The sequence below is a fragment of the Microcaecilia unicolor genome, chromosome 3, assembly GCF_901765095.1.
Source record: "Microcaecilia unicolor chromosome 3, aMicUni1.1, whole genome shotgun sequence".
NCBI lineage: Eukaryota > Metazoa > Chordata > Amphibia > Gymnophiona > Siphonopidae > Microcaecilia > Microcaecilia unicolor.
The window spans coordinates 434,763,039-434,790,118 of record NC_044033.1 but is presented as its reverse complement, the minus strand read 5'-3'; the positions used below and the strand labels follow the sequence as shown (position 1 = coordinate 434,790,118).

At 45.1% G+C, this 27,080-nt stretch overlaps 1 protein-coding gene across 1 annotated transcript in view; it reads left to right on the top strand.

Moving 5' to 3' along the window:
• The window catches only part of RRM2 (ribonucleotide reductase regulatory subunit M2), a 36,845-nt gene extending 10,835 nt beyond the window's left edge, over positions 1–26,010 (top strand). Inside the window, 4 exon segments of the mRNA XM_030198872.1 lie at positions 12,402–12,535; positions 24,012–24,116; positions 24,275–24,388; positions 25,079–26,010. Coding sequence (XP_030054732.1) covers positions 12,402–12,535; positions 24,012–24,116; positions 24,275–24,388; positions 25,079–25,231 — 506 coding nt within the window. The 3' untranslated portion in view covers positions 25,232–26,010.
• Positions 26,011–27,080: the final 1,070 nt, after the last annotated feature.

Genomic DNA, 27,080 nt, shown 5'->3' with positions numbered 1-27,080 from the left:
AGAGGAACTCTCCGCCCTTCTCAGCGCCAATGCGGTCGAGCCCGTGCCATCCGGGCAAGAAGGGCTGGTATTCTATTCCAGGTACTTCCTTGTGGAAAAGAAAACGGGGGATGCGTCCTATCCTAGACCTAAGGGCCCTGAACAAATATCTGGTCAAGGAAAAGTTCAGGATGCTTTCCCTGGGCACCCTTCTTCCCATGATTCAGGAAAACGATTGGCTATGCTCTCTGGACTTGAAGGATGCCTACACGCACATCCCGATACTGCCAGCTCACAGACAGTATCTGCGATTTCAGCTGGGCACACGTCACTTCCAGTACTGTGTGCTACCCTTTGGGCTCGCCTGTGCGCTCAGAGTGTTCACGAAGTGCTTGGCTGTAGTAGCAGCGGCGCTTCGCAGGCTGGGAGTACACGTGTTCCCCTATCTCGACGATTGGCTGGTGAAGAACACATCCGAGGCGGGAGCTGTGCAGTCTATGCAGATGACTATTCGCCTCCTGGAGCTACTAGGGTTTGTGATAAATTATCCAAAGTTCCATCTTCTCCCAGTACAGACTCGAATTCATAGGAGCTCTGCTGGACTCTCGGACGGCTCGTGCCTATCTCCCAGAGGCGAGAGCCAACAACTTGTTGTCCCTCGTCTCGCAGGTGCGAGCGTCACAGCAGATCACAGCTCGGCAGATGTTGAGATTGTTGGGCCACATGGCCTCCACAGTTCATGTGATTCCCAAGGCCCGCCTTCACATGCGATCTGCTCAATGGACCCTAGCTTCCCAGTGGTTTCAGGCTGCTGGGGATCTAGAAGATGTGATCCACCTGTCCACGAGTTTTCTCAAATCCCTGTATTGGTGGACGATTTGGTCCAATTTGACTCTGGGACGCCCTTTCCAAATTCCTCAGCCGCAAAAAGTGCTGACTACGGATGCGTCTCTCCTGGGGTGGGGGGCTCATGTCGATGGGCTTCACACCCAGGGAAGCTGGTCCCTCCAGGAACGTGATCTGCAGATCATTCTCCTGGAGTTACGAGCGGTCTGGAACGCTCTGAAGGCTTTCAGAGATCGGCTGTCCCACCATATTATCCAAATTCAGACAGACAACCAAGGTTGCCATGTATTACATCAACAAGCAGGGGGGCACCGGATCTCGCCCCCCTGTGTCAGGAAGCCGTCAGCATGTGACGCTGGGCTCGCCGTCACGGCATGGTGCTCCAAGCCACATATCTGGCAGGCGTAAACAGTCTGGCCGACAGGTTGAGCAGGATTATGCAACCTCACGAGTGGTCACTCAATTCCCGAGTAGTGCGCCAGATCTTCCAGGTGTGGGGCACCCCCTTGGTAGATCTCTTTTTGCATCTGGAGCCAACCACAAGGTCCCTCAGTTCTGTTCCAGGCTTCAGGCCCCCGGCAGACTGGCATCGGATGCCTTCCTCCTGGACTGGGGGGAAGGTCTGCTGTATGCTTATCCTCCCATACCTCTGGTGGGGAAGACTTTGTTGAAACTCAAGCAAGACCGAGGCACCATGATTCTGATTGCTCCTTTTTGGCCGCGTCAGATCTGGTTCCCTCTTCTTCTGGAGTTGTCCTCCGAAGAACCGTGGAGATTGGAGTGTTTTCCGACCCTCATCACACAGGACGAAGGGGCGCTTCTGCATCCCAACCTCCAGTCTCTGGCTCTCACGGCCTGGATGTTGAAAGTGTAGACTTTGCCTCTTTGGGTCTGTCAGAGGGTGTCTCCCGCATCTTGCTTCCAGGAAAGATTCTACTAAGAGGAGTTACTTCTTTCTATGGAGGAGGTTTGCCATCTGGTGTGACAGCAAGGCCCTAGATCCTCGCTCTTGTCCTACACAGACCCTGCTTGAATACCTTCTGCACTTGTCTGAGTCTGGTCTCAAGACCAACTCTGTAAAGGTTCACCTTAGCGCAAGCAGTGCATACCATTACCGTGTGGAAGGTAAGCCGATCTCAGGACAGCCTTTAGTTGTTCGCTTCATGAGAGGTTTGCTTTTGTCAAAGCCCCCCTTCAAACCTCCTACAGTGTCATGGGATCTCAATGTCGTTCTCACCCAGCTGATGAAACCTCTTTTTGAGCCACTGAACTCCTGCCATCTGAAGTACTTGACCTGGAAGATCATTTTCTTGGTGGCAGTTACTTCAGCTCGTAGAGTCAGTGAGCTTCAGGCCCTGGTAGCCCAGGCCCCTTACACCAAATTTCATCATAACAGAGTAGTCCTCCGCACTCACCCTAAGTTCTTGCCAAAGGTTGTCGGAGTTCCATCTGAACCAGTCAATTGTCTTGCCAACATTCTTTCCCCGTCCTCATTCCTGCCCTGCTGAACGTCAGCTGCACACATTGGACTGCAAAAGAGCATTGGCCTTCTATCTGGAGCGGACACAGCCCAACAGACAGTCCACCCAATTGTTTTTCTTTTGATCCCAACAGGAGGGGAGTGGCTGTGGGGAAACGCACCATATCCAATTGGCTAGCAGATTGCATTTCCTTCACTTACGCCCAGGCTGGGCTGGCTCTTGAGGGTCATGTCACGGCTCATAATGTTAGAGCCATGGCAGCGTCAGTGGCCCACTTGAAGTCAGCCACTATTGAAGAGGTTTGCAAAGCTGCGACTTGGTCATCTGTCCACACATTCACATCTCATTACTGCCTGCAGCAGGATACCCGACGCGACAGCATCACTTTGCACTTGCTCACATTAAACCTCATCTGCCATTTAGATGCCCAGTTTCATAAGGTCCTTTTGTAACTTTTCACAATCCTCCTGCGATTTAACGATTTTGAATAACTGTCATCAGCAAATTTAATTACCTCACTAGTTACTCCCATCTCCAGGTCATTTATAAATGTTAAGCAGCGGTCTCAGCACAGACCCCTAGGGCACCCCACTAACTACCCTTCTCCATTGAGAATACTGACCATTTAACCCTACTGTCTGTTTTCTATCCTTTAACCAGTTTTTAATCCACAATAGAACACTACCTCCTATCCCATGACTCCAATTTCCTCTGGAGTCTTTTATGGGGTACTTTGTCAAACGCCGCCTGAAAATCCTTATTACTTGTAATTTTTAGGCAAGTCACTTACAATCTGTACCTGAGAGGTTTTAAGCTGTCAGACAGGGAAATGCTTAAGTTGTTTATATTCAGGTAAAGTTGAACTATTTGGAGGAGGAGTGGGCAGACATGTGAGATGTGTTTATATCCTGCTAGACCTGTCCAAACAAGTAGATTATGCTCCCTGCCAGCAGATGAGACAGAACACTAGTGATTTCCCAATGAAATTGCTGCTTTTTATAGAATGGTGTAGCTAAGCTGCCTCCAAGCAAAATTTCAACAGTCAAGCAGCACCAACAAGTGGAAGTGAGGAAAGTTCCAAATGACCAAGGCAAACGGGAGAATAAGAGCATCCAAGAGTTATTTGCCAAAATATACCAATACAAAGATCCTACACGGGCTGTGTTTTTGGCACAAAGCCTTCCTCGGGGGGGGGGTCGTAGAAGTGCAAATAAAGTAAGCTTTGCAAGTGATGGTTGGTTGCCATGCTTTACAGTGCATACTCTTCCAGCGCTCTTAGTGCTTTTTTTCCACTTAGACTCTGCAAAGCTTACTTTATTTGCACCGCTATGACCCCCTGAGGAAGGCTTTGTGCCATAATACGGCCCATGTAGGGTCTTTGTATTGGTATATTTTGGCAAAACTCCTGGATGCTCTTACTCCGTTTTTGCATTGGTCATTTGGAGCTTTCCTCACTTCAACCCTTTGGGGTAGCTAAGCTGCCTGCCAGTATTTATATCCATAGATGGCTGGAATGGTGCTGCAGAATTTGTTGGATTATTTGTAGTAAATAATTAGCAGATTTTAGTACACACAGCTTCAGCTTTAGAAATGTTAATTTCTTTCTTCATCTCTCTCTCATTCACCCCTGAATAATTCACTGCTGAGTCACTTTAAAGTTGAAGTAACAAAACATCTGTTTACTCACAGTTTGTAGTTAGATTATAATCAGACAGGCTTATATATACATATTACTATACATTTGTCTTATCAGCTCCTTCCATGTGCTTAGATGGTAATGGATGCTCACACCACCATAGATCCTCTCAGGTTAGGAGAGATCATGAGCTCCATGTGCTCCATGTGCTGCATCTGCTGTGTCTAACCCCCACAGGAAGTTACATAGCTGTGTGACCTCTCTAAGTAATTCACATCAGAGGTCACAGAGTAATCACAGAGAAATAATAGGTGACAGGCAATGCATGTAAAATACAATTACATTCCAACAAACCCCTTCTCATGCATAACTGTCATGCAATTATTTATTCATACAAAGTCCAAGCTTTATACGCAGATTCACAAAATGTTCTCTGGGTAACGGTTTGGTCATGATGTCAGCTGTCATCTCACTGGTGTGACAATAGTGTAGACTGATGACCCCTTCTTTCGCCAACTCTCGCACGTTGTGGTATTTCGTTGCGATGTGCTTGGTGCGTAACTGAACCTTGTCATTCTGTGACAGTCGGATGCAGCTCTGATTATCTTCCATTATCTGGATTGGTCTCTTTTCAGCTATTCCAAAATCCAGCAAAAGTTTTTCAATCCACATCAGTTCTCTGCACGCTTCCGATACGGCCACATATTCAGCTTCTGTAGAAGACAAACTCACAATACTTTGTTTATGACTGGCCCATGAAATTTGTACATTTCCATACATAAATACATATCCACTTGTGGATTTATAATCAGAATGATCCCCTGCCCAATCTGAATCACAGTAACATATTAGTTTTGGATTACTATTGGCTGAAATCTTTAATTTACAATCAATGGTACCCTTTAAATACCTTACCATCCTTTTTACTGCAGTCCAATCTGATTTGGTAGGTGAGCTGACCCTTCTGCTCAAAATTCCTACTGCATTTGCTATATCAGCCCTGTATGTGGTAGTTAGATATAAAAGCTTACCTATGGCTGATCTATATTGGATGTTATCTGGTAAAGGTTCTCTTACTGTTTCATCCTTCAGAAAATCAGTGATCATGGGAGTGCTTACAACTTGGGCATCTTGCATACCTAAACTTTCAATAAGCTCATTTATTTTCTGCTTCTGGCTTAGAAGATAAGAACCATCATTTTGTTTCTCAATTTCTATACCAAGATAGTATGACACATTACCAAGTTCTTTTATCTCAACATTGAGGTTTAAACACTTTACAATGTCCTTGTACTCTTGCTCACTTTTGCTTGCAATGAGCAGATCATCAACAAAAGCTAAAATGTATGCATATTGTCCATTTGTGCACCTAGTGTACAAGCATTTATCTGCTTCACCTTGCTTAAATCCTAAATTTGTCAATATTTCATGCAATTTTTCATTCCAACATTTTGCACTTTGCTTTAATCCATAAAGACCTTTGTTTAATTTACACACTAGCTGTCTTTGTTTTGTATTTATGAAACCTGTTGGCTGTTCCATGTACAAGTCTTCAGTTATATCTCCGTGAAGAAACGCTGTTTTCACATCAATGTGGTTGACTTGCATGCCTTTTGAGACTGCAATGCTCAGAAGTGTTCTGATTGTCGTGTGTTTCACTACAGGTGCAAACACTTCATCAAAATCTTCTCCATATTTTTGAAGATATGCAATGCTCAGAAGTGTTCTGATTGTCGTGTGTTTCACTACAGGTGCAAACACTTCATCAAAATCTTCTCCATATTTTTGAAGATATCCCTTTGCCACTAATCTGGCTTTATACCTTTCCACTTTTCCTTGTGCATTCCTTTTTAACTTGAATACCCATTTGCATCCTATAGCTTTCTTGCCAGGAGGTAATTTTGTTAGAATCCAAGTATTATTTTTATCCAATGCATCAATTTCTTCTTGTGCAGCTTTATGCCATTCAGCAGCTTCTTCTGCTGGCATTTTCTCAATCTCATCCCATGTTAAGGGCTCTTGAGCTTCTGCTGACTTTGTTAGGTAAGACAGTCTTGGGGGTGGAACACCTTTGTTTTCCCTGGATGAGCGTCTGACAACAGGTTGGTCTGACCTTTCCGCATCCTCTAAATCTGAGAGTTCTTTTCCAATTGATTCCCCTTCTCCAACTGTACTGTCTTCTTCAATGATCCTTTCTGTGTCTGTTTCCTCTGCCTGTTCCTCGTTAGATACAGATGAGTTGCTTTCAGACATCTGCCTTGGTATGGCATTTATATACACTGGCATGTCTATTATGGTTCTAGTTTCATATTCTGGATGATAAGGCTCATCTGGGATAATCCAGCCTTTATCAACCCTTTTGTTTTCATCAAAATATGTAACATGTCTTATGCCAACAATGCCAGTTTTCAGATTCAAAATTCTATATCCTTTGTGTCCTGGAGCATAGCCAACTAAAATGCCCCTTTCTGTTGTGGAATCCAGCTTATGCCTTCTTTGCTTTGGTTCATGAGCATATGCTGTACTCCCAAATGTTCTTATGTGTGACAGGTTTGGCTTCCTACCATGCCATGTCTCATGTGGTGTGCGCTCAGCGCCTTTAGTTGGCATTCTGTTTTGTAGGTACACTGCTGTGAGAATGGCTTCCCCCCATAGTCTTTTAGGGAGATTGCTATCTGACAGCATACATCTGGTCATTTCCACAAGTGACCTAAATTTTCTCTCTGCAACAGAATTTTGCTCTGGTGTATAAGCTACTGTTGTGATATGTTGAATGCCTTCTTGTTCTAGAAATGTGCGCATGCTTTGTGAAGTGAACTCACCACCATTGTCGGTCTGAAGAACCTTTGGTTTTCTTTCAAATTTATTGCTCACCATGGCTACGTATTTCTTCAGCATGTCTGTGACTTGACTTTTCTCTTTCAGCAAATAGGCCACACAATATCTAGAGAAATCATCCAAGAATATTAGCACATATCTGTTATTTCCCAATGATGGGATATTAAACGGTCCACATAAGTCACTGTGTATTAAGTCCAGCACTTTATTACTCCTATTTCCTGTGTATGCAGGAAATGAGGGTCTCACACCTTTTTGAGTAACACAGTCTATGCATTTCTCCATTTTACCAGCATCTGCACTTATCTGAATGCCAGTGGCTAGTTGCTTACTGTAAAGATCCTGGATCACCTTAGAATCACGATGTCCCAGGCGGCGGTGCCAGATTTCCAGACTACATTTACCATCATTCTTCCTTACTTGCGCCATATGTGAGGCTTCACCTGAAATGTTCAGCTTATAAACATCATTATGCATAAAAGCTTCAGCATACACTTCATCATTTTTAGAGATTGTGCACTTACTGTTTTCAAAATGAATCACAAATCCCTTCTTATCTAATGTAGATACACTAAGCATATTGCAAACTGCTTGGGGAATATACAAGACATCACTTACAGGAATTTCTTTAACTTCATTAGACACTTTGCATTTTAAGAATCCGATACCTTTTGCTTGGATCTTAGCAGTCCCTGCGTTTGCAGTTTTAAGAATACCTTCCTCTGGACACATTTCCTGAAAGAAATCTTTACAATTGGTTAAATGGCATGTGCTCCCCGAATCCAAAATCCAAGTACTTTCATTTGAATTATTATTTACCATAGTCAAAGATTTTTCTGCCATTAGAAAGCCCTTGTGTTTATCTTTGTCCTTCATACATTTCCTGGTTTGAAAATTCTTTAGTTCCATTGGCTTAGGTGAGCTAGAGGGAGTGTTTTGTGTTTCCTTACACCATTTAGATACATGTCCCTCCTTTCCACATGAGTAGCAAATCAGCTTGCCCTTGGGTGGAGTTTTCCCATAGCTCCGCCTTCCTCTGTTCTTTGCCAAGAAATTTGTTTCATTTCTCTCTGACTTGCTTTGAGAACACATCTCCTCAGAATCATTTATTATGCATTCCTGCCTTAGTTTTGATGTTGCCTGTTCAAAAGATTGCCCTTCAATGGCCTCATTTACAGACCTAAAAACATCAAACTTCTTTGATAGTGAGGTAAAAAGAAATGCTCTTTTCAATGCATCACACATGGGAATTCCAGAAAGTTCTAGCTTTTGAAATGAAGACATAAGATGCATAATGTGATCATTACATTTACTTTTATCCCTTAATTTGGTTTCATTCAACTCTGCCAACCAAATTGGTTGCTGCTTTGCATATGTAGTTGCATACATAGTTCTCAGTTTATATAAAATGTCCTTTGGTGTATCTTTTCCCTCCACTAATATGGCTTGTTTCTCTGAGAGAGCTTCCAAAAGCATGCACTTCACATAATAGTTTGCATTGTCCCATTCAGCCATATTTTCAGCTGTTCTGTCTTGGTCTAAGCATATATTTAATCTTTTTGCTCGAAGGAGACATATGAATCTTAATTCCCACTGCTGATAATTAAACTCAGTTAATCTAGGCACCTTGAGAGAATAGAAAAATGGTGAATTTCCTCCCTCAGCCATTTTCTTAGCCTTCTGTCTGCTGTGTGGGGGGAGAGAGAGACAGACTGAATCTTTCCTTTAAAACTTAAGAGAAAAATGTGGCCTTTTTTTCTGCCTGGTAATATTTCTCTTCTTTTTCAATTCCTGAGCCTGGGCCCATAACCCTTTTGTTGGATTATTTGTAGTAAATAATTAGCAGATTTTAGTACACACAGCTTCAGCTTTAGAAATGTTAATTTCTTTCTTCATCTCTCTCTCATTCACCCCTGAATAATTCACTGCTGAGTCACTTTAAAGTTGAAGTAACAAAACATCTGTTTACTCACAGTTTGTAGTTAGATTATAATCAGACAGGCTTATATATACATATTACTATACATTTGTCTTATCAGCTCCTTCCATGTGCTTAGATGGTAATGGATGCTCACACCACCATAGATCCTCTCAGGTTAGGAGAGATCATGAGCTCCATGTGCTCCATGTGCTGCATCTGCTGTGTCTAACCCCCACAGGAAGTTACATAGCTGTGTGACCTCTCTAAGTAATTCACATCAGAGGTCACAGAGTAATCACAGAGAAATAATAGGTGACAGGCAATGCATGTAAAATACAATTACATTCCAACAGAATTCAGGGATTACTAGGGCCACCGATGCTCCCAGGATGCCAGTACCTCTCCTTTGCTTGACTAGGATCTTGGTCAACCTCCAGGGCACAGCTATGGCTGTCCCTCTGGAGAAGGGATCGGAGGGCTCACAGAATAGATGTAACTTCCTTGTTGAATAGTCTTTCTATATAGGTCAGATCTCTTCTGGTGGGCTTGGGCAGATTGGAGTCTCTAGGATACACCCCTTTTTCTGGGGGGATTTGGCTCATAATAAAGTGAAAACTTTGGAAGTGCTTTTATGTGGGAGGCAGTAGCTGAAACTCCCGAGGAGGGGAAAAGGCTGGCTTCTATGGAATGTAGCAGGTTCTCTTCACTGTGTGCCTGACCATCCTGGGGATTTTGTGGAGGATGCTAGAGGCTTCTCCAGGCCGGGCTGTGGAACAAGCTGACTGTTGCTTCTCAGGATATGTCTTTAAATGTCGTAAAAGCTGAGATTTTGAAAGTGGGGCGCACACAATTTGGGGAGTTGTGATTTCCCCAGGGTTTCCCCACTTGCGGTGTCCGGGTCACTAGTTCTCATGACTGAACAGGTTGTCAATTATGAAGCTCCCTATATGTTCTTGGTAGAGGACCCATCTTGTCAGTTCATCCTTGTGCATCAACCTTTTAAAGACATGCAGCAGCAGCCTGAAGGACTTGTAGGGGTCTGGCGCTCAGAGTACTTGGGGCTTCTCTCTGGGGCAGATGGGGTCTTGCAGGTACCAGATGGTTAGAGCAGGAGACAACTGGTTATTCTCATGGTCCCAGACTTCCCCCCCTCCCCAGAGCTAGACAATGACTATTTAAGCAGCCTGCGGGATAGGTTCATGCTGAGGGAGCCATCCTCCATGGAGGAGTAAGATTTGGTCATCTGGCTCTTATTGGGAGTAACTAGGGTCCCTTACTGCAGGTCAACTCTTCTCTCCTTACTTTGAGAATAAACAGCAGAGAGACTTCCAAAGGGAACCTCACAGCTTTGAGTGCTTTTTCAATTAGGCTATGTGCGATATGATCCTAATGGAGTTGGTGTACTGTGAGGGGGAAGGAATGTTTCCAAACCCTATCCTCTTCACTTGAGGCTCTTGTCCATATTCAAGGTGGATGCTTTATCAGTCATGACCTGCCAACCTTCTCTAGATGATATAGCTATTACAAACAGAACCTCAAGACTGAGGTACTCTTAAAGTAAGTGTCTTCTGCCTTCACCCTGGGGGTGCAGGCTGTGGGAACTGTCGAGTGGCTTTGTACTAGGTGCAGTAGCTGTCGTCAATGGCATGTTTTGAGTTGGCTCTAGAAATCTGCATGGGACTGGTATCCTGGGAATCTTGGTGCACGCCGTTGCTCCAGTCCCAGGGAACATCTGTCATTTCTGGGTTTAAAACAAGAGAAATCCGTGCAGGGAGCCGGTGACGAGAGCCACGCCATGTTGGAGAAACTGAGGTGCACCGGGTGGAGCTGGGGCTTTAGCTCTTGTAAATAGTGCACCGCAGTAGTCTTCTGGGTAGCCGGTTCTACTCCCTCAGTTTCCGTGGCGCTGATAGCGGTTCCCTCACTTTCCTCTTCAGCAGCTTGTGCAGCAGAGATAGTTAATTCTTCTGTCTTGGCAGGAATGGCGGCCATTTTGCCAACCCCTGCTCTTTCAGAGGACTGGCCTTCAGTGTTGCCTCAGCCTGCTGCCAGTTTGGCTGTAATGCTGCCCGACTTGAAGGGATTCCAGGAGCGGGGCGGGGGGGGGGGGGGGGGTGTTCCCTCAAGAGTTTCTACTTCAAATGTATCGGGCCTTTTTGTTGAATCAAGTAGGTCCTTCTTTCTCTCCTTCTGGGGGGTTCTGTGACTAAACAGGTGGCTCCTGCAAAGAGGAACAGAGGGTCCTGGGGGGCTAGAGGAGGGTCAAACCTCAGACCAGGACTTGGATATGCCGTCCCTAGAAGAGACAGGTTTAGAAGATCAGCAGTTAGAGGATCCCGGTTCATCTGACACAGGGGCAGACTCTTTGCTCCCAGGTGAGCCAACTCTGCCATTTAAATAGTGATGTCGTCACCAGATCTTAAAAGTGGACTACTTTGATTAGTTACAATGTTCAACTCCACAGTGCTTAATAGAAATATGAGCATTTACTTCACTTCATTACTCAATGATCAATTCTCTAGAATGTATCATCTTATAAATTTTTAATCTACAATCTAATTTTACTTGTACTGATTTAAGTTAAACATGCCAATTGATCATACTGTTCAATCCTGTAGGTTCCAACATTTTTAGTTTAAATATCCACCTTGCTTCTCTGCGTTGGCAACAGTAGCTTGTGATTAGCTCCCCTTATATTCGTCTCCACTCTCTCATCTAGAATACAAACACTTAAGGTCTTCAAATGAGTGCCCCTTGGCAATACAATATTCAACTAATGGCTCTTTCATGTTTTCTAATATATTAGATCTATGCTCCAGCATTCTAGTTTTAAATGGTCTCGTCATTCCTACATATAATTTGTGGCAAGGGCACTGAATAACACAACAAAATTTTACTTTGTGGTTCCTAAGAAGGAAGCCTCTCTTCGCCCAATATTGGATCTCAAGGCAGTCAATCATTTTGCCACTCAAATCAACCACAAGCTCCTTCAGTTCTGTTCCAGGCTTCAGTCCCTTGACTAGCGCCAACGATTCCATCAGACGTGCAAAAAAAACCAGAAAAGCAGCAGAGACTGCATTTAGAGGTTCAGGATTGTCACCAGCTTGTGGACATATTGAATGTTTGTCTTTAGCTTAAACAGGGTGTCTAAATGTTTCAGTGACAAGGAACTTACTCATGGATTTTGAAAAAATCTACAAGTATATTCTGTCATATTCCAGTAGACAGCCTATGGTCTCTTATAGTTGGAAACAGGAAGAGCTGCAAAACTCTAGCCATTTGACCACTCTTTCTTTTCACATAGTCTCCATTTTTCATCACATCGATTGGTTTCCATTATCTTCTCCTTAAAGCCTGCTTCTATGCACTTGACAGCACTACTGGCAGGTTCTGCCATTACAAGGCACAAGGATTTGTGGTTACTGCTTTACAATCTAGTGCTGATAGGCAAACTCAGCCAGTGAGTGCACTTGGTGTTTGGCATTTGACTAAGTTAACAGTAAATTGCAGCAACTTAAAAAACATGGGTTTTTGTTGCTGAGGTTGAGGGGTAGGAAGCTGTGTAAGTAGTGAGAAGAGGGGAAAATGGCTCTTTAGGCGGCATGCCTTGCTTCTGATGGGTAAAATTGAAATAATGAAGTGTGTGGACCCTAAAGGTACTGAAAATAAAACTCTACTCATCTATTGCTTTCTGAAATAGGGGAACGTGTGGTGGCGTTTGCAGCAGTGGAAGGCATCTTCTTCTCGGGCTCATTTGCATCTATCTTTTGGCTGAAGAAACGAGGTTTGATGCCAGGACTCACATTCTCTAATGAACTAATTAGCAGAGATGAGGTAAGGGCTTCATGTATTAACCTTTTTCATTGTGTGGTTTGTTTTGGGATGTGGTTTGAAGTTCTTAATTTTGGTAAACCAGGCCTGTACTGGGTAGTGTCAATTGTTGGTCATACTGCTATCTAGATAGTGAATACTGCATGTCTTTTGTCACCATTGCTATATCTCTAGCATCTCACTGTCATCAAGTGGGGGCTGCTTTTTTTTATATCCAGATATGCTGAAACAGAGCTGACACTAACTGGTATATGTGCCGGTGACATCCCCTCCGTCTCTCTACCTTACTCCCCTCCTTAAGATAAACTTCCTTAGACCTTGGCAGACAACATTGGAGCAACACCAATCTGTGGAGAGTTGATCATACTCTAGTTGAAGTGGCAGCATTGCTGTACTGGGACAGACTGAAGTTCATTAAGCCCCAGTATCTTGTTTCCAACAGTAGCCAATTGAGGTCACAAGTACCTGGCAAAATAGTAACTTGATTTCACCACCCATTTGTCAGTCTGGTGATTTAGAACAGTAAAATGGATTTTATGCTGCTTAACGTAGAAATGAGTCATCTTTTAACAGCTTATAGACTTTCCTTTTAGGATGTTATCTAAACATTTTTAAACCCTGCTAAGGTAACTGCTTTTACTATTCTCTGGCAACAAATTTGAGTTCAATTACACACTGAGTGAAGACAATTTTCTCCAGTTTGTTTTAAATTTACTACTTAGTAGCTTCATTGCCTGCTCCCTAGTATTTTTAGATTTCACATCTACCTATTCTACTCAATATTATATAGATTTCTACTGTATCTCCCTGTGTCTCTTCAAGCTGAAGAGCCCTAGCTGCTTTAGCCTTTTCATAGGGAAGTCATCCCATCCCCTTTATTTTATCATCCTTCTCTGTACCTTTTCTAATTCTGCTGCATCTTTTTGAGATGCATTGACCAGAATTGCACACTTCATGATGTGGTTGTACCATGGAGCGATACAAAGGTATAACAGTCTCATATTTTTTCCCCATTCCTTTCCTAACATTGTTCGCTTTCTTAGCTACCACTGCACACTGAGCAAAGAGTCAACATATCAACAATGGTACCTAGATCTGTTCCTGGACAGTGATTCCTAATGTGGAACCTTGCATCACGTAGCTATAGTTTAGATTACTCTTTCCCGCATGCATATAACTCTTGCTCTGCTCACATTAAAGATCTGCCATTTGGATGCCCAGTCTCAAGGTCCTTTTGTAATTTTTCACAATCCTTATGATTTAACAACTTTGCATAACTTTGTCTTCAGCAAATTGAATTACCTCACTAGTTAGTCCCCTCTATAGATCATTTTGTGAATGTTAAGCCAGGAGTCCCAGCACAGACCCCTGGGGAACCCCACTATCTACCCTTCTCCATTGAGAAGGCTGACAATTTTTTTTTTCCCGTATCATGCCGATCAATCCATAGACTGGTGGGTTGTGTCTATCTACCAGCAGGTGGAGATAAGAGAGCAATCCTTTTGCCTCCCTATATGTGGTCATGTGCTGCTGGAAACTCCTCAGTATGTTCTCTCTCAGCAGGTGGTGGTCACACACAGCAGCAGCTCTGGCTAGGTCTCCAAGCCTAATTCTTAGGTTTTGTTGAGTACCTGGGGTTGAGGGCTTTTCTTGAGCAAGTGCAAACCTGGTGGTGCCAGGTCCCTCCTTTTCTCCCCCCTCCCGCTGGCTCCGTTTAAAAAAAAAAAAAAAAAAATTTGAACGTCCTTTAAGTGCGTTTATTTCAACGTTTATATCAGCGTTTATAGCAGCTGCTCACTGGGACACCAGTTTGTTACAGCTCGGAGCGAGAAGCAGATAATTTTACCTTTTATAGCGGGCAGGGGGTTCCCCGTTCGGTCTCCACGTGGCTTATGGCGTCGGAGGGCAAGGGTGCGATGATTCGCTCCCCGGACCGTGTGTGTGCGTCTAGCAGGGATGTGGGGGGTTTCAGTGTCCCGGTTCTTCCTCCGGCGCGGCGGTTTTTTCCCACCATAAGCGCCCATCCCCCGCTGCTCCCCCCCCCCCCCCCCCCCCCCCCCCCCCATTTTGGCCGGCCACTCTGCTTAGACGGCTTCTTCTTGGGCCGCCCTCGAGGTGGGAGACGTTAATGCTATGGTCGCCCTTGATTCGGGCGACGGCAAGAAAGCAGTGAAAGTTAAGTGCCGTTCTTTCCGCGCGGCTCCTTCTCGGAGTTTCGCGGCAGATGCCATTTTGGATGCGCAGCATGTTCTTCCCCCCCCCCCCCCCGCGCTCTTGCGAGCGCCGGTTGAGGGTGCGTCTAGGGCCGTGGCCCAGGCGGCAGAAGTGCACAGTCTAGGGGGTTCTCCCCTGAATTCATTTTGCTACTGCATCAGGCTTTTCTTATGCTAAACGCTGCCCTGGCTCCCCCCTCTGATCAAGGGGTTGAGGCCTCCGGAAGCAAACGCCCTCGGGTGGACTTCCAGGCCCTAGAGGACTCTGTCTCCTCTGATGTAGATGAGGGCAGCGTATCTGAGTTCTCCCAACGGTCCTTTGGAGATTCCTTGGAGGAGACGGATTCCCGCTCGGCTGGACAGGATGACCCCTCTGCAGCACGGATCTTTCGCTCAGAGGATTTGCCCAACCTATTTGTGCAGGCCATGAGCATTTTGAAGATTTCCTCTCTGGAGGACGTCTCTCCTTCAGCCTCTGTTGGCTCTGCCATTATGCTGAGGACGAAGCGCCTGCCTAGAACCTTCCACGTGCATGAAGCCATGCACACCTTGATTTTGGCTCATTGGGATTTCCCAGAAGCGAGCCTTAAAGTGGCTAGGGCTTTGTCCCGCCTCTATCCTCTGCCTGAAGGTGAACGGGAGTCCTTTCTTGGGCCTACCGTGGATTCTTTAATCACTGCGGTGACTAAGAACACGGCGTTGCCGGTGGAAGGTGGCACGGCCCTAAAGGACGCCCAAGACAGGAGATTGGAGGCGGCTCTAGTCGTCCTTCGAGGCGGCTGCTTTGTTTGCAGGCCTCAATTTGCGGCTCCTATGTGGCCAGGGCGTGCCTGACGCTGGTGCAGCAGGCTTCCCCCTCGGATCCTTCCTTGAGGGCTTTGGCTAAAGCATTGTTCTGTTGACCACACCTCTAAGTCTCACCTGGCTAAGTTGCCTTTTAAAGGCAAGCTGCTCTTTGGGGTCGAGCTGGACAAGATTGTGACCGATCTCGGCACGTCTAAGGGCAAGAGGTTACCGGAGGTCAGGGCTTGGGCCAGTGGTGCCCACCCCGGTTCCTCCAAAGGACGGTTTCAGGAAGCCCGTCGGTATCGCCCGGGCAAGTCGGGCTCCTCTGCCCCCTTTTCCTTCATAAGGAACTTCTCCCCCAAGCAGCATTCCTTTCGCAGAGACCGCCATCCCGGAGGTGCCTGCTCTGGTCCTCCCCCAGGGTTTCGTACCCAATGACGGGGCGCTGGTCCATGGCCCAGAGCAGATTGGAGGACGCCTATCCTCGTTTCTGGGCAAGTGGACCAGGGTAACTTCAGTCGCTTGGGTGCTGGAAGTCATCAGACGGCTACAAGCTAGAGTTCTGCCAACCCTTAAGAGACTGGTTTGTGCACTCTCCCTGCAAGTCTCCGGTCAAAGCTGTGGCAGTGCAGCAGACTTTGGACAATCTGATCCGCCTGGGGGCGGTCATTCCGGTGCCAGAATATCAGCTTGGCAAGGGACGTTTCTTCATTTACTTTGAGGTACCAAAGAAAGGAGGTTCTATCTGGCCTATCCTCGACCTCAAAGGGGTCAATCGGGCCTTGTAAGTGCGGCACTTCCGGAAGGAGACTCTCCGCTGTTATAGCGGCAGTGCAGGCAGGGGAGTTCCTGGCATCCTTGGACATCAAGGAAGCTTACTTGCATATTCCCATCTGGCCTCCTCAACGCTTTCTGCGTTTTGCAGTTCTGAGCCGACACTTCCAGTTCAGAGCCCTCCCGTTCGGGTTGGCTACTGCTCCGCGAACCTTCTCCAAAGTAATGGTGGTCATCGCGGCCTTCCTTCGCAAGAAAGGAGTACAAGTCCATACTTATCTGGACGACTGGTTGATCCGAGCCCCCTCTTATGCAGAGTGCAGCAGAGCTTCAGACCGGGTGATTGCTCTTTTGAGCTCCCTGGGGTGGATCATCAACTGGGAGAAAAGCCAGCTGCGCCAGACTCAGTCCCTGGAGTATCTGGGAGTTCGATTCGACTCCCAAGTGGGCAGAGTGTTCCAGCCAGACAATCGGATTGTCAAGCTTCAGGCTCAGGTGGACAAGTTCCTAGTAGCCTCTCCTCTTCGGGCTTGGGACTATGTGCAGCTGTTGGGCTCTGACGGCCATGATGGAAGTAGTGCCCTGGGCCAGGCCCCATATGAGACCTATATAGCTCTCTGCTGCAGCGATGGACTCCAGCTTCGGAGGATTACGCTGTGCGCCTTCCCTTGGACCTAGCGATGCGCAAGGCGCTGAGCTGGTGGCTGAGGCCAGACAAGCTGTCCGCAGGAATGCATCTTATGACCCCGGAGTGGGTTGTCGTCACGGCGGACGCCTCTTTGACGGGCTGGGGAGCCCACTACTTGGGAAGGACAGCGCAGAGGCTCTGGTCCCCTGCAGAGGCAAAGTGGTCTATCAACCTCCTGGAACTCAGCCATTCGGTTGGCGCCTTTGGAGTTTCTCCCGGTCCTGGCGCTGAAGCCAGTACGGGTCCGGTCGGACAATGCCACGGCTGTGGCCTATGTCAATCGCCAGGGAGGTACCATGAGCGCCCCTCTAGCCAAGGAGGCCATGAAGCTATGCCTGTGGGCGGAAGCAAACCTGGAACAGCTGTCGGCGGCCCACATTGCGGGAGTCATGAATACTGTTCAGGCCTTCTTGGACATCACGAAGCGCTGGGGCCAGCCGAGCCTAGATCTGATGGCGTCATCAGCCAATTGCCAAGTGCCGCGCTTTTTCAGCAGAGGACGGGACCCTCGATCTCTGGGAGTAGATGCTCTTCTCCAACAGTGGCCGACACAGGAGCTTCTCTGTGTTTCCACCTTGGCCCATGTTGGGCAGGGTGCTAGGCCGGGTGGCGAAGCATCCGGGCCAGATAATCCTGGTGAGTCCGGATTGGCCCAGACACCCCTGGTATGCGGACTTGATCAGGCTCTCAGTGGACGGCCCTCTGCAGCTGCCAGCGGAGCGGGGCCTGTTGCATCAGGGTCCCATGGTAATGGAGGATCCCTCCCCCTTTGGTCTTTCAGCCTGGCTATTGAGTGGCAGTGTCTGAGGAAGAAGGGCTTCTCAGACAAGGTCACCGCCACTATGCTGAGAGCGAGGAAGCGCTCTACTTCTACTGCTTATGCCAGGGTTTGGCATACCTTTGCATCGTGGTGTGAGGCAGGCTCACTTTCTCCCTTCACTGCTCCAATTTCTTCAGTATTGGCATTCCTGCAAGAAGGTCTGGAAAAAGGCCTGTCGCTCAGTTCCCTTAAGGTCCAGGTAGCGGCTCTTGCTTCAGGGGTCACCTGAAGGGTGCTTCCCTGGCCTCGCAGCCAGAGGTGGTACGCTTTCTAAAGGGAGTTAATCACCTGCTCCCTCCTCTGCACTCAGTGGTACCTGCGTGGAATCTCAATCTGATGCTAAGAGCCTTGCAGAAGCCGCCTTGTGAACCCTTGTCGAGGGCATCTCTGAAAGACCTGACGTTGAAAGCAGTCTTTTTGGTGGCTATCACTTCAGCCAGAAGAGTTTCCGAGCTCCAGGCGCTATCATGTCGGGAGCCCTTTCTGCAGTTCCTGAGGCAGGAGTGTCTATTCGCACAGTGCCTTCCTTCCTGCCCAAGATTGTTTCTCGCTTCCATGTGAATCAGCAGCTCTGTCTACCCTCCTTTCGTAGGGAGGACTACCCAGAGGAGTACTCTGCTCTCAAATATCTAGATGTGAGACGAGTCATCATCAGATACTTGGAAGTGACCAATGATTCCGGAAGTCGGATTATCTGTTTGTGCTGTTCGCAGGTCCTCGTAAGGGTCTGCAGGCTGCCAAGCCTACAGTGGCACGATGGGTCAAGGAAACCATTGTAGCGGCTTATGTGGCCGCGGGGAAGGTGCTGCCTATCCAGCTGAAGGCTCACTCCACTAGAGCACAGGCAGCCTCGATGGCAGAGGCCAGGTCCGTCTCCTTGGAAGAGATTTGTAGGGCGGCAACTTGGGCATTGGCTCATACCTTCTCCAGACATTACCGCTTCACTGTGGCTGCTCGGGCGGAGGCCCGGTTTGGAGCTTCAGTGTTGCGGTCAGGGATTTCTATGTCCCACCCTGGGTGAGTACTGCTTCGGTACATCCCACCAGTCTATGGATTGATTGGCATGATATGGAAGGTAAAATTATGTATCATACCTGATAATTTTCTTTCCATTAATCATAGCCGATCAATCATAGCCCCTCCCAGATATCTGTACTGTTTATATTCTGGTTGCATTTCAGGTTCAAGTTTAGTCTTCAGTTCCTGTTCAGGAGGACTTCGTGTTCAAGTTTTTTTCAATTGGATTCTTTAGGAGTTGAGACGATTTTGTGTTACAGTGAGCTGCTGCATTCCTCTCCCCTCCGTTTTACGGGGCTGGATTGAGACCTAAATTCTGGTGGCGCTCCCTCCCGCTTCGTGCGGCTGTAGGGCAGCTTTGTACCCCTCCCACTTCGGCGGTGTTAGGGTCAGTCAGCTCCTCCCGCGGTTGCGGTTGCAGGATAAGCCAGATCCCCCCCCCCCGCATCGGCGGGTGTGGTGTCCCTCCCCCGCTCCGCGGGGATGAGCTGGGTTGATTCCCCTCCCCCGTTTCGGCGGTGGTGAGCTGGGCAGAGTGTCCCTTTTGTGGGTGTAATTCTCTAAGTGCTGAGTCCTGCGGATGGAGCTTTGATATCGACATACTGAAGAGTTTCCGGCAGCACATGACCACATATAGGGAGGCAAAAGGATTGCTCTCTATCTCCACCTGCTGGTAGATGGACACAACCCACCAGTCTATGGATTGATCGGCTATGATTAATGGAAAGAAAATTATCAGGTATGATACATAATTTTACCTTTTTACCCAGTCTTTACTCCACAATAGGACATTGCCTCCAATGCCATGACTTTCTAATTTCCTCAGGAGTCTTTCATGAGGATTTGTCAAATGCTTTTTTGAAAATCCAGATACACATCGAACGGCTTGCTTTTATCCACATGTTCATCCTTTCAAAGAAATGTAGTAGATGGTGAGAATTCCCTTGACTAAATCTATGGTGGCTTTCTTGATGCTTGTATATAGTCTATTGTGGTGTTTATAATTGTCTACCAGGGAGGAGTTCCAAGGTGGCTGACATGCTGTGTGGAGCTTTGAGATGTCGTGATTACCCACTAAAATATTCCTTGTAATATTTAACACTTATGGATAAGAGGAAGGGGAGTGCAGCGGTTGTCATAGGTATCCTTGACACTGTTGCGTTCTGGCCTGATAGATACAGTTCTCTGTCGAGTCAAGGTAGTGTTTACTCTGGGCTTGCTGGAGAGTTTGGCAGCTGAAGGAAGGTTGCTGACTCCCTGGGCTGGGAGTTTCTCTCAGATTTGCAGTTGCCCCACCTGTGCCACAAGGGATCTAGGAACCCCAGCTCGCTGGAGAGAGTTAGGAGGGGCAGCCTTGGTGCAACCCTTAGTTGCAGGTGCGACTGTAGGAAAGGAGATCTTGTTGGCGGGGGGATCCTGCTGCCTCAAGCTGTGGGGGATGACAGTGCAGCAGGAGCAGTATCTTCTCAGTGCTGACTAGGAGACAAGAGCTCCTACTTTTACATTAGAATCTTTATGGGATGGCATTCAGAGCTTGGAACACTCATTTGGGACAGGCAAAGGATAAGATTGTATCACAGCAGGATCTGATTCAAGCTGACGTAGGGGATTTAAAGCAACGTATATCTGACTTGAACAATCTCCAGTAAGTTCAGCAAATGGACACTTTAAGAATATTTCTGTTAATTGTAGACTGGAGATATTGGATAATTCAAACAGGAATTGAACTTAAATCTTACCTAGAGTCCCACAGGTTCAGCTTTGGATATGTATAAAAAGAGTATTAAGTGCCTGCTGATTCAGTTCCTAGGGCATATCTCCCACAGGCAAAGAGGGTACCGTGGGTGCAGAGCAGGCCCTATCCCTTGAGTTGGATAGTTCAGATTTTACTTTCTTCAAAGATCAGATTCGGACCCTGTGGTGGCTACTCTTCTGATTACATGTGTTTTGGATCCTGATTGAGTGGCTCCTCGGGATGCCTTTTGCACAAAGGACAAATTGTATTGCTAAAATCAGTAACTTCCAGGTGTATCCAAGGATAGTAACAGTAAAAACTTTAATTTCTGGGGGCATCCTCTTTGCGTTATCCGTGCAAATGTTTAGACTACCAGGGATATCTATAATTCTCTGAGGACAAGCAGACTGCTTGTTCTCACTGATGGGTGACGTCCACAGCAGCCCTGAGGTCCAGAAATCCTAGCAACAAAAGTTTGCTAGAGCCTTCGGTCACGCGCACCACGCATACGCAGCCATCTTCCTGCCCATTGCGCGGGGACACCAGTTTCTTTTTGTCCGCGATTGAGAGACTGTTTTGGTCCCTCTCAGCGCGTCCTGAGAAGCCTTTGTTTTTTTTTTATTGTTGCAATTTTCGCGTTTTTTTTTCTTCTCTCTTTCTTTTTCTTTGGCTCCATTGAGGTTGTTGTTTTAAAATTGTTTCCTTAGACTTTGGGCTGGCTGTTTCGTTCGCCACCGTTGCACCCGTCTTAGGCTGCCCGTTCGGGTTTTTTCATTTTTTGTGCCTTTATTTTTGGCACCATCGATGACTGACTTTGCCGCCGCTATTTTTCCGTCCATGACATTGATGATTCCCAGTGGCTTCAAGAAGTGCGGTTGCTGCAACTGGGCAATCTCTTGTTCTGATCCACACGCGTGGTGTATTCAGTGCCTTGGGCCCGAACATCGCCCAGCCGCCTGTAAATTCTCAGTCTCAAGAAGCGAACACGCTCAACGGGACAGTCTGGAGCTGAACATTCAGCCTGCTGTTCTCGGAGAATACTTGCTATATGTATGTATCTCCGCTGAACTAAACATTTGTACGGATAATACCCCCAATTTCAACAGCAAATTTAAAAAATATATTCAGGATTCGAGGTTTTTTTCTGCTACTCTAGATCTCATGTCAATTTATCGTTTTCTTCTCTTTTGAATTGGTTCTTCTGCATAATTGTAGACTGAAATTTTAGAGCTGTTTTCTACATAATTACTTATTCTTAAAACTGCTTTTTTATCTTTACAAAAAAAACCCACCACAAACTACATATTATAAACAATAGCTCTGCAAATTCATTTTTCAATTCTGTCGGTACTCTGATGTATACCACCCGGTCCAGGTAAGTTGCTAGTCTTCAGTTTGTCAGATTGCTCCATTATCTTCCAGGCTTAACAGATTTTTCAGTTTGACTCATCAGCATTTAATATCACTTCTGGCACTGGTATCTTAACATCTGTCTGTGAAAACTTGCTGAAGTTCTCCGCTATATGCTTGTCTTTCCTGAGTGCCCCTTTTACCACTTGTCTAGTGGTTCAACTGATTTCTTTTACCGGCTTCTTGCTTCTAATGTTACTATGCATTTTGCCTCCAGTGCATTTTTTTTTCAAACTCTTTGCCTTCCTTATTGACTCTTTGCATTTGACTTGCCATTCCTTATGTAGTTTCCTATTTTCAGTTGGATCCTCCTATTTTCTGAAGGATTTTGCTTAGCTTCAACCTCACAATGCCAGACAGTAGCTTTGATACTGTGATGTATACTACTGGCCTTTAGCCTAGCTTCTGAAGCTGCAGTAGGATGACAGCTGATCAGATATGTCCTATAGCATGCATATAATCTGAGCACTGGTAGTGCTTGCACAGATAACTGGGTTAAGAACTGGGGTGGATTGTGGGAGTGTAGTGATCCTGGCTTGCCACAAACTTAAAGCACATGGAGGTTATAGTACCTCTGGAGTCCTAGTCATTAAAGGCAGGCATTCGGGGAAAGGAAGCAACAGGCCACTTGTGTGGTTTACTAACCCCTGAGGTTTGTGGAGAGGAAATGCCACTGACCTGTTAAATTTGGGACTGTATGCATTAGCAATGAAGATGCACCATTTCTGTGCATTCAATCTGAAAAAGCTGCTCACTGAATTAATCTTTGGGTCCCTGGAGTTAGGAGTATTATGTGCAGTTTGTGTAAAACCTACGGGACTGGGAGACTGGCATCCGAAAGGCAGATAATGTTTCATCTGAGCAAGTTCAAAGTGATGCATGTGGGAAAGAGGAACCTGAACTATAGCTACATGATGCAAGGTTCCATTGTCTTCCTGATTGGTGACTCCCAATCTAGGTGTTATCGTTGACAAGATGTTGAAACAAAGTAAATAGAATGTTAGGTGGTATTAGTAAAGCAATGGTAAACAAAAATGAGGATGTTTATAATGCCTTTGTATTGCTCCATGGTACGACCACACCTTATACTGTGTGCAATTCTGATCACCATCTCAAAAAAAATATATATTGTGGAATTAGAAAAGGTACAGAGAAGGGTGACAAACGATCCTCCTGAAGTGCCTAGTGCTCTTCAGCTTGGAGAAGATGGATGAGGGGGAGAGACGTATGTAAAATGAGTGGAGTGGAACATGTAGATGTGAATTGCTTGTTTACTCTTCTTGGAGAGAAAAAAATACTAGGACTGGGGGGCAGAAAGCTACAAAATGGTAATTTTTTAAAATGGGGAAAATATTTCTTAAGGTGTAATTAAAATCAATTTGTTGCCAGAGAATATGGTTAAAAGCAGTTAGCTTAACAGGGTTTAAAGGAGGTCTAGATAACTTCCTAAAAGGTTCACCAGGTACTTGTGACCTGTATTGGCCACTGTTTGAAACAGGATACTGGGCTTGATGGACCTTCAGTCTGTCACAGTATTGCAACACTTCCTGAAGTATTACAGAAGTGTCCAAAAATATAGTTTTCATGATTTGCAGGTTTTATGGCCTGGTGGCTTTTTTTTTTCACCCAGCATCTATTTTTGTATGCCTTTTGTTTGACCAGCATATTTGGAGAACTTCTGGTGTTGGTCCTTCAGCGAGTTTTCATAATCACCCTAGTCTGATGGCAAGACAGACCCTTGGCTCCTTCAGTAAATTCAGTGACTGCAGTAATAAGTACATGTTAATAAGTGAGAGTTGTATATGCTCACCTGTATGCCATCTTCAAATTTCAAATTCAATAAAGCATTTGGATACTGATTTAACTCAGTGCTGTAACACATAAGACAACAGAAAAAGGGATTGCATGTATAATAGGTGAAACTGCTTGCCAATTAGCAAATGTATATATTACATTATAGCACGATTTGTGAAGCTTATCATGGTTTAGTCCATGGTTTTTGATCCTTGTGTGTTGTGCATGATTCAACATTTCAGGGTTTACATTGTGACTTTGCCTGCCTCATGTTCAAACACCTGGTACATAAACCATCAGAGGAAAGGGTGAGGGAACTAATAATCGATGCTGTCAGGATTGAACAGGTAACTGTCCCATATTTTACTTTTGGGGGGTGGGGTGTAACAGGGAGAGGAACACGAGTCAGTAAAATGTAAATTTATTTGGAATATAAAGATCAAAATCAGTTGAATATATGCTGGTGTGCACATGTTGCTTAGAACAATTGGTTGACATTTTGCAGGAGTTCCTGACAGAAGCACTGCCTGTAAATCTGATTGGAATGAATTGCACTTTAATGAAACAGTACATTGAGTTTGTAGCAGATAGACTGATGCTAGAGCTGGGCTTTGGCAAGGTAAGACCTCTATGCATTTTTTGCACACTAATTATTGCAAGCCTGACACTAGGAAGCACTTAATATATTTGTATGGATGAATCTTTGCTACAATTCAGCACAGAGGATTGTTTGAAATTTAAGTTTTGATACCAATTCAAACACTTTTACAATTGAGGCCTGTTTAGCTGTTTAAATAACCCGAGTATTGCTATTGTACTGTATTAACTTAGTAGCATAGGCTCCATGGTGTTAACATGGAAACTATCAAATGCTAAAACATCTAATGCAGAAGTGTATGCCTTACAATTAAGAGGTCATGACTGCATATCAACTTAAGTGGGTAAAGGGTCATGGATTTGATATACCACATTTTCTGTGGTACAAGTAAAGCATTTTACATTATGTGCAGAATTGTTCTATTCCTAGTGGACTCACAATTTTAAGTTTAACTGCTGTTAATGTCATATGAAGTATAACTAGGTGTATCATGGCAGAGTAACTGCTTTCCTGTCATTAACTGCAAGACAGAATGCTGGAAACACCTCCCAAGAGTTGATGCAGAAGCTTTGCAATTGCTGCAAAATCAGTGTGGCTGAGTAAATGAGGCCACTTTGTCCTATTTTGAATTTCACCCGCTTGAAGGGAAATAGTGCCCCTTTTGTCACGTAACATGCACTTTCTAACTTGCTCTTAATCTTTCTCTCTCAGATTTTCAGGTCTGAGAATCCATTTGACTTTATGGAGAATATCTCGCTAGAAGGAAAAACTAACTTTTTTGAGAAGAGAGTAGGCGAGTACCAGAGAATGGGAGTGATGTCCAAGCCAACAGAGAATGCATTTACCCTAGATGCTGACTTCTAAAATGGAGAATACAGTATTGTCATCTTGGTCACCATAAATCTCATCTAAACCTTTTTGGCATCTTGCATGCAGCTAAAGTTTTGCAGTTTTCAGAAACTGCCTTACTGTGTCACTGGTGCTCTTCTGAAAGACTAGTTAACCCATTTGTAGACGTTTTTGCTGCAGTTGTTTAAGGGTTTTTCATAGAGTAAAATCTGACTTTGGGTTATCAAGCCACAAAGGAGAATGACTCTTGTTGCACAGGTTCATGTCTAGGAAATGGGTGCAGTCTTAAGGAAGTTAGATTGCTGTGGGACTGCTTAAGAGAATTGTCTGCAGGGTCAGCTTTATTGCCTCACTGCCTGTTACCAGGTGTTAGGTTTACTCTTTTTAGTATTTTAAGTTTGTATATAATATATAAACATGGCACTTTAATAAATGATTGAAACATCTGTAGTTTGGGAAAGTGAACCATTTTTCCAGTATTTCATTTTTCATCTGTATAGCCTTTACTAGTTAGGGGTGGTAAATTACTAGGCTCATTAAGGCAGAGTGTATAGTAGAAAACAAGCCTAGCTTTAGTTTGTGCATGTAATGAATTAATGAGTCTTCCATTAAAATAAGTTGCTTTGTTAGATGACCTGCTTAACTTTGTTCTTTGAAAGCTTTTGCATGCTTTAAATTTATCCTATAGTCTTTATACTAGAAAAATCTAGCACTGAAAAATGATTCCATCTGCTATTTGCATTATGGTTAAACCTTAATTGAAATTTATTAAACCATAACATGGTTAAAAAGTCTGGGTTTGCTGGTTTACTTTCATGTACTTTCAACTGAATGTATAAGGAAGATGTAGTGTGGCTCCTATGTCAAGTAAAATCACTTCTACATGCTCGGGTACAGCATCAACACAGGACTCTTTTTTTCATGCATATTTGGAATCTTATATAGGTGTGTTGGCAGTATTACAGTATATTGTAATGAATATACATCCTTATTAGAAAACTGGAACATTCTTGTACATTCCCTATTTTTGGTTGCTTGTCTTCATGTTCTTGCTGTATTCTAATGTTAATATCATGCTCCCCTTTTATTTTGTAATTTTAGCACTAAAGTGTAAAAAAAACAGTACTGTAACTTATTCTGCATCTCTTGCTACTCTGCCTTGAGATGCACTACTGTAATAAAGTGCCTCTCCTTATGACTTTTTTTAAAATAACTTTGCATGAGTCTTCTTGAGTAGAGTAGTACTTCTCTACCTAGTCTTCAAGATCCTATCTATGTACAAAAATGAGAAATTTGCATGCATTTCTCATAAGGATATTCTCAGGTAGGGGGTGAGCCCTGAGGACTGGATTGAGATCCTGTTTTTCTTTGCATTCAAGCAGGGCCAGGCAGGCACACTACATAGTTAAACAAATCCTTTATGCTGGAGCTCTTCCAGTTCAAGAGACAGTTAGCATTAGTCTTTAGTGGGAGTTCTGCAGGGCAGCTTCTCTATCACTTTCTATGTTTCTGAGTTGAAGCTTTTATACTTTTCCTCAGCTTTCTTCATGAGACTTGCCAAAAGAGTGGCCTAGTGGTTAGGGTGGTGGACTTTGGTCCTGGGGAACTGAGTTAGATTCCCACTTCAGGCACAGGCAGCTCCTTGTGATTCTGGGCAAGTCACTTAATCCTCCATTGCCCCATGTAAGCCGCATTGAGCCTGCCATGAGTGGGAAAGCGCGGGGTACAATTGTAACAAAAATAAGAGGGGCAAACTACTTGGCTCATCAGTAGTAGGTAAACAATAAGCTCCAAATCATCAGAAGGGCATGACTCTACTGTTAAGACTGCATGGCAGCCTCAAGTTCCTTAGCTGTGCTGGCAG